This window comes from Harpia harpyja (genome assembly GCF_026419915.1).
Source record: "Harpia harpyja isolate bHarHar1 chromosome 26 unlocalized genomic scaffold, bHarHar1 primary haplotype SUPER_26_unloc_2, whole genome shotgun sequence".
Lineage (NCBI taxonomy): Eukaryota > Metazoa > Chordata > Aves > Accipitriformes > Accipitridae > Harpia > Harpia harpyja.
The window spans coordinates 37,299-50,189 of NW_026293174.1; the positions used below are offsets into that span (position 1 = coordinate 37,299).

At 71.2% G+C, this 12,891-nt stretch overlaps 2 protein-coding genes across 2 annotated transcripts; one reads left to right on the plus strand and one right to left on the minus strand.

The window, feature by feature from the left end:
* Positions 1–754: 754 nt before the first annotated feature.
* Positions 755–5,828, minus strand: CCDC120 (coiled-coil domain containing 120). Its single transcript, XM_052779263.1, has 9 exons — positions 5,704–5,828; positions 5,501–5,607; positions 4,959–5,066; positions 4,283–4,466; positions 3,269–3,310; positions 3,023–3,185; positions 2,807–2,914; positions 2,222–2,615; positions 755–1,303 (listed from the first exon to the last, which is right to left on the minus strand). Exons 1-9 carry the CDS (start codon positions 5,750–5,752, stop codon positions 755–757), a joined length of 1,704 nt encoding a protein of 567 aa, XP_052635223.1. The 5' UTR covers positions 5,753–5,828.
* Positions 5,829–7,530: 1,702 nt separating this feature from the next.
* TFE3 (transcription factor binding to IGHM enhancer 3) lies at positions 7,531–12,712 on the plus strand. Its single transcript, XM_052779275.1, is given in 13 exon segments — positions 7,531–7,602; positions 7,604–7,674; positions 8,059–8,241; positions 8,329–8,563; positions 8,997–9,182; positions 9,612–9,710; positions 10,281–10,380; positions 10,729–10,785; positions 10,884–10,959; positions 11,103–11,262; positions 11,652–11,684; positions 11,686–11,889; positions 11,891–12,712. Coding segments are annotated over 13 exon segments (1,566 nt in total). The 5' UTR covers positions 7,531–7,545; the 3' UTR covers positions 11,996–12,712.
* The last annotated feature ends 179 nt before the right edge of the window (positions 12,713–12,891 follow it).

Consider the following 12,891-nt stretch of genomic DNA (forward strand, 5'->3'; position numbering starts at 1 on the left):
GCGCGCCCCACCCGCCCCCTCCGCCCGCCGATTGGTCGCCCCCGCCGCTGGGGAGACGTGGGACCAGGGGGCGGAGCGGAGAGGGGCGGAGCGCAGAGGGGCGGAGCCTTCCCGCCGGGGCGGGGCTTCACACCGGCGCGGGGCTTCACTTGGGGGGTGGGGCTTCGTCGGGGGCAGGCCGTTAGCCTGGAGGCGTGGCCTCGCCGGGGGGGCGCGGCCGCGCCCGGGAGTAGGACTGCACCTGGAGGCGTGGCTCCGTCCCGGGGGGCGTGGCACCACCCCTAGTGGGCGTGGCTTATGGCCGTGGAGAGAGGCTCCCTATTTTCTACATAGGGGCCATGGGGCCCCCCCCCGGCTCTGTAGGGGCCGTACAGCCCCCCCGACCATACACAGGTCCTGTGCTCCCTCCCAGGGCTGCGTAAGGGCCCCATGGACCCCCCTGGGATGGACCAGCAGCACACAGACCCCGCCTGGGGGCTGCATAAGAGCTGTACGGACCCCCCCCCAAAATAGAGAGGGGCCACATGGCCTCCCCTGGGCTGCATAGACCCCCCCTGCAGGGATATCTAGGGGCCACACAGATCCCTCCCAGGAACATATAGACACCTCCGGGACTCTATAAACTCTCCCAGGCACATACAGACTTCTCCAGGGTTGCACACACACCACCCCCCAGGGGCACACCACTGCCGTCTAGATCCTCCAAAAACATTTACACACTATCCCGATTTCTCCCCAAAACATAAGGATGTTTTTAGAACCCCCACAGCACGCATAGGTCCCCCCAGGAATACGTAGGGTCCCCTTGCCCCCCACCCCAGGCCGTACAGGCGGCCCCTGGAAATGTACGGAATACGCAGGGACCCACCTCCCGGGGCCGTACAGGAGCTATCGGGGCAGCGAGGGAACCCCAAAATGGCACCGTTTTCCCCAAAAAAGAGCCAGGCAAGGCAATGGCAGCAGGTCCCTGTATTGAACCCGGCTGTGCAGCCTCCCCGCGCCCCCCTCCCTCCCCCCCCCGCTGCCGGACCCCCTGTTCCCGAGGGGGGCATGCAACAGGGGCTCCCCGAAACCGGCCGCTCGCCAGGAGCGGGTCCGGAGGGGGGGCCCCGGGGTTTGGGGGCTTCCCCCCAAATTTAGGGGTATCCCCACCCAAATCTGGGGATCCCTCCCCACACACGGAGTGGGGCATGGAGTGATTCCGGGAGTGTGACCCCTCGAATCTGGGGGTCACACCAGGGTGCCGGGGGGCTGTGGGTCCGTGGTGGGAGGGGGGGCAGCCGCAGGGGAGTCCCCCGAGGCCCTGGCAGGGCGGGGATGGGGAGAAAAAAACGTTAAAAAAGGGGAATAAAGAGAAAATAAAGGAAATAGAAAGAAAAAAACACACAAAAAGATGGGAAAACAACAGAAAAAAAAAGAGAGAAAACAGAAACAGCAATTAGCCCCCCCAAACGTGGCCCCCGCCCCCTCTGCCCGGATGCCTGGGTCCCCTGCTGGCCCTCCCCCCAGAGCCCTGGGGATCAGGCCCCCCCCCAACCCGGGGACCCCCCCCCCCCGCCCCAGAATTAGAAGAGAAAAGATGAAAAAAAAAGAGGGGGGCAGGAGAGACCCCCCCCAGAAAGAGGCAGGGATGCTGCGGGGGGACGGAGCCCTAGAATTGGGGTTCGGAGGGAAATTGGGGAGGGGAATTCCCCGGGGAGACCCCAAATGTGGGGCAGCTGGGGGGGGGCTGCTGGGGGGATCCCGAACTGAGGCACTTGGGAGGTTCGGGGGGGGCCCCCGTGAGGCTCAAGGGGGAGGTTTGGGGGGGACGGGACCCAAAAGGGGCACATTTGGGGTGTCCCCCGCGGGGGCTCTGTGGGGTATGAGGGGTTCCCAAGCCTGAGTCCCCAATTTGGGGACATTTTGGGGTTCCTGAAGGACGGGGGGGGGGGGGGCCAAATTGGAGCTATTGGTGCCCCCAGAGCGCGGCCCTCCTTGTCCTCAAGCCGACGACATTTGGAGGTCCCCAGTGGACGGGGGGGGGGGGAGCGTCCCTGAAAAGGGGGGGACATTTGGGCTCCCCGAGAAGGGACGTAGGGTGGTCCCCAGTGGACGGGGGGGTCCCCAAAGGCTGGGGGGGTCCCCAAACCGGGGATTTCAGCCTCCCTGGGGGAGGGGGCTCGCCCGAACGCCCCCCCCCTAAAAGAGGGGCGCATGATACCCCCGGGGCGCCCCGTACCTGGGCGCCAGGGCCCCGGCGTAGCTGAGCGAGTGGGGCAGGCCGGGGGGGTCGCGGCGGCGGGGGGCCCAGGCGGGGCCGGGGGGGCGGCAGGCGGGGGCCGGGGGGTGCCGCCGGGGGGGCCCCCGTGTGCCGCAGGTACCAGTCCCCGCAGCCCCTCCAGCGCCAGCCACTTCTGACTGCGGCGCTGCTCGGCCCGAAGGGGGGCCCCCCCGACCCCGGGCGGCCTCTGGGGTGCTTTCGGGGGGGCCCCCCCAGTCGATCAAGGCCTCCGAGCTGTTGCTGCGGCGGGTGCGGGGGGCCGGCGGCGGGGGGCCGGGGACCGGGGGGCCCCCCCAGCTGCGAGTCCTGGCTGCCCGACCAGGGCCGGGGGGGCAACCCCGGCGCCTCGGGGCTGGGGGGGGACACGGGGTGAGACGGAGGTCCCCCGCACCCCCTCCACACCCCTACCCTGCTCCCCACGCCCTGCAATTGCCCCACGCTCCCCCCTAAATTGCCCCCAGGACCTACTATCGCCCCTCAGCCCCCCCTTCTCGCCCACAACACCCCCCCCCAAGCCCCCCCCCCCCCCCCCAAAATGCTCACCGGCAGAGGGGGTGCCCGCGGGCGCAGGGGCTGCGGGCCAGGACGGGGGTGGCCGGGACGCTGCGGCCCTCGAAGCTGGAAGCGCTGCGGGGCAGGGTCCGCGCCGGGCTGGGGGTCACGGCACCCCGTCAAGGGGGCGTGGGGGACCCCCCCCCGGGTCTTTTGGGAGGGGACACGGCGGTGGGGGGGGGGGCCCGAGGGCGAGGGGACACGCACCTGGCAGGACTGGCGAGGGAGCTGCGGCGGCCGGGTCCCCCCACGGCGGCCTCGGGGACCCACGGCGGTCGGCGGTCGGGGCTGCCGGATCCTGCCCGGGGGGGCGAAGGGCGGCCGGTTCCGCTCGGGGGGGGTTTTGGGGGGGGTAGCCCCGGCAGGGCCCCTGTTGGGGAGACACGGTGTGGGACCCAGGATTCTGGGTGGCCCCCCGCCTGGGGGGGGGGACCCAGGCGTCCCGGCACTCACCGTTCTCCAGGGCGGGCAGGTCGCAGAGGGACCCGTTCTCGTCTGGGGGAACCAAAGCGAGGAGAGAGGTGTCGGTGCTGCCGGGGACCCCCCAAACCTGCAGCCCCCCCCCCCCCCAGCTCCAGGCCAGGCTTTCCCAGAAGCTCCCCCCACCGTGCTCTGGGGATGCCCCAATCTCCCCCCACGCTCTGGGGACCCCTCCCCACACTCTGGGGACCCCCTGACAGCCCACCCCGGTGCTCTGGGGACCCCCCCACCCCTCCTCCTGGTGCTCTGGGGATCCTCCAAACCTCCCCCCCCATGCTCTGGGCCCCCCCCCTATGCTCTGGGGACCCCCCTGACACCCCCCCCCATGCTCTAGGGACCCTCTGACCCCCTTCTATGCTCTGAGCACCCCCCAATCCCTCCTCCTGGTGCTCTGGGGATCCTACAAACTCCCCCCCCCATGCTCTGGGGACCCCCCCTATGATCTGGGCCCCCCCCCCCCCCCATGCTTTGAGGACCCCCTGACACCCCCCCCCTCATGCTCTGGGGACCCTCTGACCCCCTCCTATGCTCTGGGGACCCCCCAACCCCTCTTCCTGGTGCTCTGGAGATCCTCCAAACTCCCCCCCCTCATGCTCTGGGGACCCCCCCTATGCTCTGAGGACCCCCTGACACCCCCCCCATGCTCTGGGGAACCCCCCCCCCACCCCCTCCTATGCTCTGGGGACCCCCCCACCCCTCCTCCTGGTGCTCTGGGGATCCTCCAAACTCCCCCCCCATGCTCTGGAGACCCCCCCCATGCTCTTGGGACCCCCCCCCATGCTCTGAGGACCCCCTGACACCCCCCCCCATGCTCTGGGGACCCTCTGACCACCTCCTATGCTCTGAGCACCCCCCCACTCCTCCTCCTGGTGCTCTGGGGATCCTCCAACACCCCCCCCCATGCTCTGGAAACCCCCCCCATGCTCTGAGGACCCCCTGACACCCCCCCCCCATGCTCTGGGGACCCCCCCGACCCCCGGTGCTCACCGTGCGCGGCGGCGGCGGCGCCGAGCTGGGCGCGGAGCTGCCGGAGCCGCTGGGCCGCCTCGGCCTGCAGGCGCTGACGGCGGCGACGCTGTTCGGGGGGTAACCCCGGGGCGGCCGCCAAACGCCGGGCGGCTTCTACCACCTGTAGCTGCACCGCCACCTCCCGCCGAGCCGCCCGCGCCGCCTGCGGGAGCCGGGATCGGGCACGACGGGGCCGGGATCCGGCCCAGACCGGGCCGCGGCGGCCGCCGTACGGAAAACGGGGAGGGGGGAGGCCGCCATGGGGGTACGGTAGGGCGCCGCCATGGTGGGGGTACAGGGCGCCGCCATGCGGGTACGGGGGCCGCGAAGGGACAAGAAGGGCCCGCCGTAGGGGTACGGGGGCCGCGAAGGGACAAGAAGGGCTCGCCGTAGGGGTACGGGGGCCGCGAAGGGACAAGAAGGGCCCGCCGTAGGGTACGGGGGCCGCGAAGGGACAAGAAGGGCCCGCCGTAGGGTACGGGGGCCGCCGGGGGGGGGTGAAGGAGGCCGTGAGGGGACCCCCCCGGGTCGGATACGGGGGGACGGGGGGGGGGAAGGACGGTTTTGGCCTCCCTCCACCCTCCCCAGACCCTCATTCCTTCCCCCCCCCCCCCTTCTCCACCTCCCCCGGCCCCCCATTTCCCCCCCTGCCTACCTCAGGGAGGGGGCCCCGGGGGGGACCCCCGGCCCGACGGCGTGGGGGGGGCTGGGGCCTCTCGCCGGGCTCCAGGGGGTACTCGGGGGGCAGCTTCCCCGTCAGCTCCTGCGCACAGCGGGGGGGGGGGGCGATGGGGGGCCGGGGGGGGGGTGGGGGGTGGGCTAGGGGCCTCCAGGAAGGGAGGGAGGGGGGTTTTGGGGGGGGCCAGGGAGCTTGGGAGGGCTGGAGGAAAAGGAGGGGGGGGCTATGGCAGTCCTGGGGAGGTCTACAGGGGTCCCAGGGGGGCCAGCGGGGTGGATAGAAGGGTCTGGGGGTGTCCCGGTGGGGGGGCTGTGGGGATCCCGGGGTGGGGGGGGCTCTGGGGAGGCTGGGGGTCTGGGGGGGGGGCCCCAGGGGTCTGGGGGGGGTCCTGGGGTTGGGGGAGGGAGCCCCGGGGGTCAGAGATCAGGGGTGATTCTGGGTGTCCTGGGGGGGGGGGTGGGCTGGGGAGGGGGGGGGGAATGGGGGGGGTCAGGGGTCAGGGGTCAGGGGTGACTCACGGCCTCCTGCAGGCAGAGGCGCCGCAGCTCCCGCAGGCGCAGCCCCAGGGCCTGGCGCAGCCCCCGCTGCCGCTCCCGCAGCTCCTGCAGCCGCCCCGCGGGCGCCCCTGCGCCGGGCAGAGGTCGGGGGGGGGGGGGGGTCAGAGGTCAGGGGGTGGGGTCAGAGGTCGGGGAGGGGGGTCAGAGGTCAGGGGTCATCGTACCTGCAGGGCTGTAGGTGCCCGGGGGGATGATGTGGCCCCTCACCTCCATCGCGGGGCGGACGCGGGGCCGGCACCCATCGGCCCCCGGCGCTGCGGGGAGACGTGAACCCCCGGCGTCCGCTGACCCCCCCCCCCCAAAACCGGGGACCCAGGTGTCCGGGCGGGGGTCAGAGGTCAGAGGTCACGGCCCTGGGTGTCGTGTCCCCCCCCCCCCACCTCCTGCCCGGACCCAATTCCCGGCTTTTCCTCCCGCTTCCGCCTGCCCGGCCCCTCCCCTGAGGATCTGGGTGTCCCCCTCCCCGTCCCGTCCCCCCCCCAAAAAAAAAAAAAGGGACCCAGGGGTCTGGGGGGCCCCGTGTGTCCCCCCCAAAAGGGACCCAGGTGACTGGTGCGTCCCCCCCCCCCCAAAAGGGACGCACGCGTGCGGGCCCAGCTCAGGCCCCATGGTGGTGGCGGGGGGGGGGGGCCAAGGGGACTCCAGTGCCGCCGTCCGCCCCCCCCCCCCCAAAACCCCCAGTTTCCCATAATGCCCCTGGACCCAGCCCCCCCCCCCCTTACCTTGAGTGCTGCTCTTGGGGGTGGCGTGGCTGGGGGGGGGGTCCCGTCACCCGCACGATTGGGTGGGACCCAGGCGCCTGGGTGGGGGGGTCAGCCCCCCCCCCCAAAACACACACACACACTTCACACCCCCCCCCCCCCCCCAAAAAGGAGACCCAAGCGTCCCGGCAGCCCCTCACCGGCTTCGGTGTTGCGGGGGGGGGACACGCACACGAACACCACGGCGTCCGCGTGTTTTATGGGGGGGGGGGGGGTGTGCTGGGGGGGGTCTTACTCCCCCCAAAAAAAGGACCCAGGCATCCAGGCGGGGGAGCGCAGGCCTTCCCCGGCACCCAGGCGTCAGGGCGGGTGTCGGGGTCCCCCCCTTCTTCCCCCCCCCCACCTCACTCCCATGTGATGTCACTTCCTGCCAGCTCCCCCCTCCCCCCCCCCCATCACCCAGCTCTTCCTGCCTCAACCCCACAGCCCCCCACTCGGGGGGTCACTGGGAAACACCCCCCCCCCCCCCCAACCCAACCCGAGGACCCTCTCGGCCCCATAGGGACCCCCCCCACGAGAATCCCTCACGCTCCGGAGCGGCCCCCCCCAGCTCCCGCCCCCGTAAACCCACCGCGACCCCCAGCCCGAGGCCTGGGGAAGCCTCAGCCCCCCCCCCTACCCCATAGAGCCCCCCCCCACCCCATAGGACCCCCCCCAGCCCCATAGGATCCCCGCTCCAGCCCCATAGTCCCCCCCCAGCCCCATAGGACCCCCCCAGCCCCATAGGACCCCCCCCAGCCCCATTAAATCCCCCCCCAGCCCCATAGGATCCCCCCCAGCCCCATAGAACCCCCCCCAGCCCCATAGGATCCCCCCCCAGCCCCATAGAACCCCCCCCAGCCCCATAGAATCCCCCCCAGCCCCATAGTCCCTCCCCAGCCCCATAGAATCCCCCCCAGCCCCATAGGTCCCCCCCCAGCCCCATAGGACCCCCCCAGCCCCATAGGATCCCCCCCCAGCCCCATAGAACCCCCCAGCCCCATAGAATCCCCCCCCAGCCCCATAGGACCCCCCCGAGCCCCATAGGATCCCCCCCAGCCCCATAGAACCCCCCCAGCCCCATAGGATCCCCCCCCAGCCCCATAGAACCCCCCCAGCCCCATAGAACCCCCCCCAGCCCCATAGAACCCCCCCAGCCCCACAGGATCCCCCCCCCTAGCCCCATATTCCCCCCCCCCCCAGCCCCACAGGGCCCCCCGCGGCCCCCATAGGGAACCCCTAAGCGGGCGCCCGTGGGGGGCGGCGATGTCCCGTGGGGCGGCCGAGGGGGCCCCCGCGCCCCCCGGCCCCCCCCCAGCGCCGCCCCCCGGGCACCCCCACGGTTTACGTCCTGCTGGAGGGACCCAGCACCCCTGAAACCCTCCGGCTGCTCAGGTGAGGGGGGGGGTCCCATAATCCCGGGGGGGGTCCCCCATAATCCCAGGGGGTGCCCCATAAACCCGGGGGGGGGGCCCTGATCCTGCTCCACAGCGGGGTTGGGGGGGGCTCTGGGGGGGGGGCTGAGGGATGGGAGAGGGATGGGGGGTTGCTCGGGGGGGTACGGGGGGGGTTGAGGGATTGGGGGGGGCAGGGGGATGGGAGGGATTTGGGGGGGTCTTGAAGGTGTCGGGGGGTCTGGGGGGGTCTGGGGGGCTGTGGGAGATGTGGGAGGGGTCCCAGGGGGAGCGGGGGGGGGGGGCTGGGGGGGTATTTGGGGGGCTGGGGGGGGGGGGGAGAGATCTGGGTGGTCGATGACCCCCCCCCCGTCCCCCGGGACAGCCTGAGCTCGGTGCTGCCCGAGTCGGGGATCGTGGCCGACATCGAGTGGGAACCGCCTGGCGGGGGGACCCCCGGGGACACCCCCAGTGACCCCCCTGGGGACCCCCCCGAAGACCCCCCCGGGACCCCCGCAGACACCCCCGGCACCTTCTACTGCCTGAAGAGCCAACCCCTGCCCCACAGGTACCAGGGGAACCCCCGAGCCCCCCCCCCCAGCCCCTCGTGTGTGTCGTGTCCCCCCCCCGCTGCCATTAACCCCCTCCTCCACAGTGCGGGGCCGGCCCCCCCGGCGGCCATGGTGGCCCCCCCCGCCGCTCCCCCCTCCTCCCGGGTGCTGCTGCGGCAGCAGCTGATGCGGGCACAGGCGCAAGAGCAAGAGCAGAGGGAGAGGAGGGGCCCCCCCGGCCCCCCCCGGCCCCAGGTCCCCCCGGTCCCCTCGCCCGCCATCGCTGTCGGCGCCCCCCCGCCCCGGGCACCCCCCCACGTGCCCCCCGAGGTGCTCAAGGTGAGGTGTCCCCCCCCCCCCCCCAAAAAAAAAAGGGGGTGGGTATGGGGACATGACGGGATGCTGGAGGAGCTTGGGGGGGGGCTGGTGGGTACTGGGAAATGAGGGACCCCAATATGGGGGGGAATGGGGGGGCAGGGAGGGTATGGGGGGGTCTGGGGCGGGGGGGGGTGTGGGAGATCCTGGGGCGGGAGGGTATGGGGGGGCCCCGGGCAGGGGGGCATATGGGAGGCACTGGGGTTCAGGATGGGGGGGGGCCTGGCAGAGCAGGTTTGGGGACCCCCAGGGCTGGGGGCTATAGGGGCCCCTGGGGCGGAGGGGATATGGGGGTGGCGTGTTGGGAATCGGGGGGGCTCTGGGGCTCGGGTGGAGGGGGGGGGAGGGCTGTTGCCCCCTCGGCCCTGACCCCCCCCCCCCTCGCCCCCCCCCCCAGGTGCAGACCCACCTGGAGAACCCCACGCGCTACCACCTGCGGGCGGCCCAGCGGCAGCAGGTCCGGCAGTACCTCACCTCCGCCCTTGGCCGGGGCCCCCCCAGCCCCCCGGGCCCCCCCCCGGCGCCCCCCGCCCCCCACAGCCCCCTGGCTCTCCTCCACATCGGCCCCGGCTCCGAAAAAGAGGTGAGGGACGCGGGGGCGCGAGGAGGGGCTGCGATGTCACGGGGGGGGGGGGGCTGTGATGTCACGGGGGGGGCTGCGATGTCATGGGGGGGGCCACGATGCCCCGTGAGAGCAACGTGATGTCACCCCTGCGGAATGGGGGTGTGGTACTGGGGGGGGGGGGGGACGGTGAGGCAAGGCTGTGATGTCATACGGGGCCGGCTGGCAGCAGGCGGGGGCGGTGATGTGATAGCTGGGGTCGATGATGCAATGCCTGGGGGCGGTGATGCCATACGGGGCGGGGCGGGGGTGGGGGGTGATGATGCAATGGGTGGGGGGCGATGATGCGATGCCCCGGGGGCAGTGACACGGCGCGGGGGGGGGCGGGAACGTCAGCCCCACCGGGGCAGCTGAGGTGGGTGTTTTGTGGTTTTCGCCGTCCCCCTGCAGATCGATGATGTCATCGATGAGATCATCAGCCTGGAATCCAGCTATGACGAGCTGCTCAGCTTCGGTCCGGCCGAGGGCGGTCTGCAGCTCCCAAACACGGTACGCTGCCCCTTTAAGGGCCTCGGGGGCGGGGACTACCACAAGCAACGCCCCTTTCAGTCTGGGGGGGCGTGGCATGTACAAGCCCTGCCCGACACACCTCATTGGCTGTAACCATGGTGTGGAGTGGCCTAGGCGGAGCCTGGCTTGGGGGGTGTGGCTTGTCATAGCTCCACCCACTGGAGCCTTGGGGGTGTGGCCTCCACCCCATATAAGGCAGTAACATGTAGAGGGCTTTATCATATAAGGGCAGAGGTGGTGCTGGGTGGGTGGAGCCTGAGAGGTGGGCGTGGCCTGTGTCTCCCAGTCCGGTTGAGAGAGGGTGGGACCTGCTCAAGGGGGCGTGGCCAAAACGGGCAGACTTGGGGTGGGTGGGCGTGGCTTAAGCGGGGAGAGGCGTGGCTTGGGTGGGCATGGGCACGACCTAAGCACCTGTGGAGCTGGACACACTTGGCGGGGGGGGGGGGGGGCGGGGCGTGGTTTGGGCTGGGTGGGTGTGGCTAGGGCTGGCTGGGGTGTGGCCCGTGGGGCGTGGTCATGCTGACCCCACCCCACCCTTTCCGCTGGCAGCTGCCTGCCCCCGGCCCCCTCCTGGAGGTGTTCAGCCCCCCCCAGGGGGGCAGCAGCTCCTGCCCTGCCGAGCTGCCCCGTGTCAAGGCTGAGCTCTCGGGTAGGGGGGGCCCTGGGGGGGGGGGGGAGAGCCTGGGGGTGTCCCTATGGGGCTGGGAAGGGGTCCTATGGGGCGGGGGGGTCCTTGGGGGAGTCCTTATGTGGGCGGAAGGGGTCTGGGGGGGGGTCAATAGGGTGGGGAGCGGTCCCAGGTGTCTGTGGGGTATGGGAGGGTCCTGGGGATCGCTAACGAGGCAGGCGGGAGGGCGATGGGGCAGAAAGTTTTTTTTGGGGGGGGGGGGTCCTTGGGGTGTCCCTGTGGGACAGGGAGGCTCAAGGGGGTCCCCGTGGGGTGGGAGGGGTTGGGGTGCCAGCGTGAGGGGGTTGGTGATTATTCCCCTCTCCCCAGAAACGGAGGCGAAGGCGCTGCTGAAGGAGCGGCAGAAGAAGGACAACCACAACCTGAGTGAGCTGGGGGGGGGGGGGCTGGAGGCGCCTGGGGCCCCGGCGGGGTGGGGGTGGGGGGCAACCGGGGGGGCTGACGCGTTCCCCCTCCCCCCACAGTCGAGCGACGCCGACGGTTCAACATCAATGACCGCATCAAGGAACTAGGGACCCTCATCCCCAAATCCAACGACCCGTGAGTGGGGGACCCGGCTCCCCAAGGGATCCCGGTATCTGCGTGGGCGCTGGGGACCCCACGGCAGGTCCTGGGAGGAACCCTGGCGTCCGGCGGTCCCCATGGCGGGTGCCAGCGGGACCCAGGCCTCCCAATGCCGGCAGGGAGATGCGCTGGAACAAGGGCACCATCCTGAAGGCCTCGGTGAAGGCCTCGGTGGATTACATCCGCAAGCTGCAGAAGGAAACGCAGCGCTCCCGCGAGCTCGAGCTGCACCAGCAGCGCCTGGAGCAAGCGAACCGCAGCCTTCAGCTCCGCGTCCAGGTCGGGGGGGACTGGGGTGGGGGGGGGGGTGGTGGTTTATGGGGCTGGGGAGGATGGAATTGGGTGTCTGTGGGGCTGGAGAGGAGCTGGGAGGCTCTGTGGGGTTGGGATGGGGGGCTACAGGGTCAGAAATGGGCAGACTGGGGGTTTGGGGGACTTTATGGGGCTGGGATTGGTAGAAGTGGGGGGCTTTGGAGGGGCTATGGGGGCATTATGGGATTGTCAGTCGCCTGGAGGGGGGGTGCCCATGGGGTCAGGGGGAGAAGAATCAGGGGAATGGGGGCATTATTGTGAGGCTGGTTGGGCTGAGCTGGGCTCCGGGGTTATCTATGGGGACCGGGGGGGTATATTCGGGCCCATGGGTCGCTGACCTCGCCTGTCCCCCCCAGGAGCTGGAGCTGCAGGCGCAGCTGCACGGGCTCCCCCCTGAGCCCTGCGGCAGCGCCAGCGGCCGAAGGGGGGTGCGAAGAGGCCCCCGGGGGTCCCCCCTTCCCCCCAGGGGGCCCCCCCACTCCCCAGTGCCTCCTGGACCTCGCACTGGCCGACGACCTGCCCCCGGGGCTGGGCCTGCCCCTGGGCCTGGGGGGGCCCGAAGGGAGCTTGGATGACATCCTGATGGACGACGCCGGGGGGACTGTCACCCCTCGGCCCCCCTGGCGCCCTCCTCGCCTCCCCCGGGCCCTCCCGCGCCTCCAGCCCCCGCAGCAGCCTCAGCATGGAGGATGACTCCTGAATGCCACCCGTGCCATCCCTTTAAGGACCCTCGGGCGTGGCCCTTTTAAAGGACCCTCCCCACCACGTGCCCTTTTAAGGACTCCCATGCACCCCTTGAAACCCCCCCCCCCCCCACCCAAACACCTCGATGGCTGTTTCAGGTGGGCACCGCACGGTGCCATTTTAAGGCTCTTAAAACGGGCGAGCCCTTTTTACGGCTGGCGTTCACCTTTTAAGGTGCTGCCACTGTGTTGCCCTTTTAAGATGCCCGGTATTGTTGGTGGACGCCCTTAAAGGACCTCGGCTGGGCATGGCCCTTTAAGGGCGGGCCCACCGTGTGGCCCTTTTAAGGCGCTGGCGTCGCCCCCACTTGGATGTGGCCCTTTTAAGGCTTCGGCCCCGCCCTTTCAAGAGGCAGCCCCGCCCCAGGGGAAAGCCCCGCCCCTCAGGGAAGCCCCGCCCCACCCCACGGAGAGGCCCCCCCCTTCCCCGGCTGGCCCCGCCCCTTCCCAGCTCTTCCCCCAACCAGTGGGCTCCTGGGGGCTGGGCCCCTCAGACGCGAAGCCCCGCCCTCCCCGCTGTCACTCTCACACCCGCCCCGCCCACCGTTACTAACCCACCTCGGTCCCGCCCTCTTTTAGAGGCCCCCGCCCACCGGCCCCACTTAAAGGAGCCGCCCCCCTCCTCCGCCCCCATTTTGTACGGAAACCGTTCAAGTGGAAAATAAACGTTTGTTAACGAGAGCCGCCCGCTGCTGGGGGGGCGGGGCCGGGGCCTATAGAACCGGGGAGCTTCTAGGCCTTCTATAGGGCCTGGAGAGACCCTACAGATCCGGGGGAGGCCCAGTAGCACCCAGTGGGGCCTATAGAGCATGGGGGGGCGGTTCCTATGGACTCTATGGGGGTGGGGAACAGT

What these genes read in the sequence shown, in the direction of transcription:
- CCDC120 (XM_052779263.1), bottom strand. Translation starts at nt 5,752, where the DNA reads ATGGAGGTGAGGGGCCACATCATCCCCCCGGGCACCTACAGCCCTGCA. An exon ending in CGCGGGCACCCCCTCTGCCG is followed by an intron (nt 2,616 to 2,806) that starts GTGAGCATTTTG and finishes GTCCCCCCCCAG; the next exon opens with CCCCGAGGCGCCGGGGTTGC. An exon ending in GCCGGGGCCCTGGCGCCCAG is followed by an intron (nt 1,304 to 2,221) that starts GTACGGGGCGCC and finishes CCGCCCTGCCAG; the next exon opens with GGCCTCGGGGGACTCCCCTG.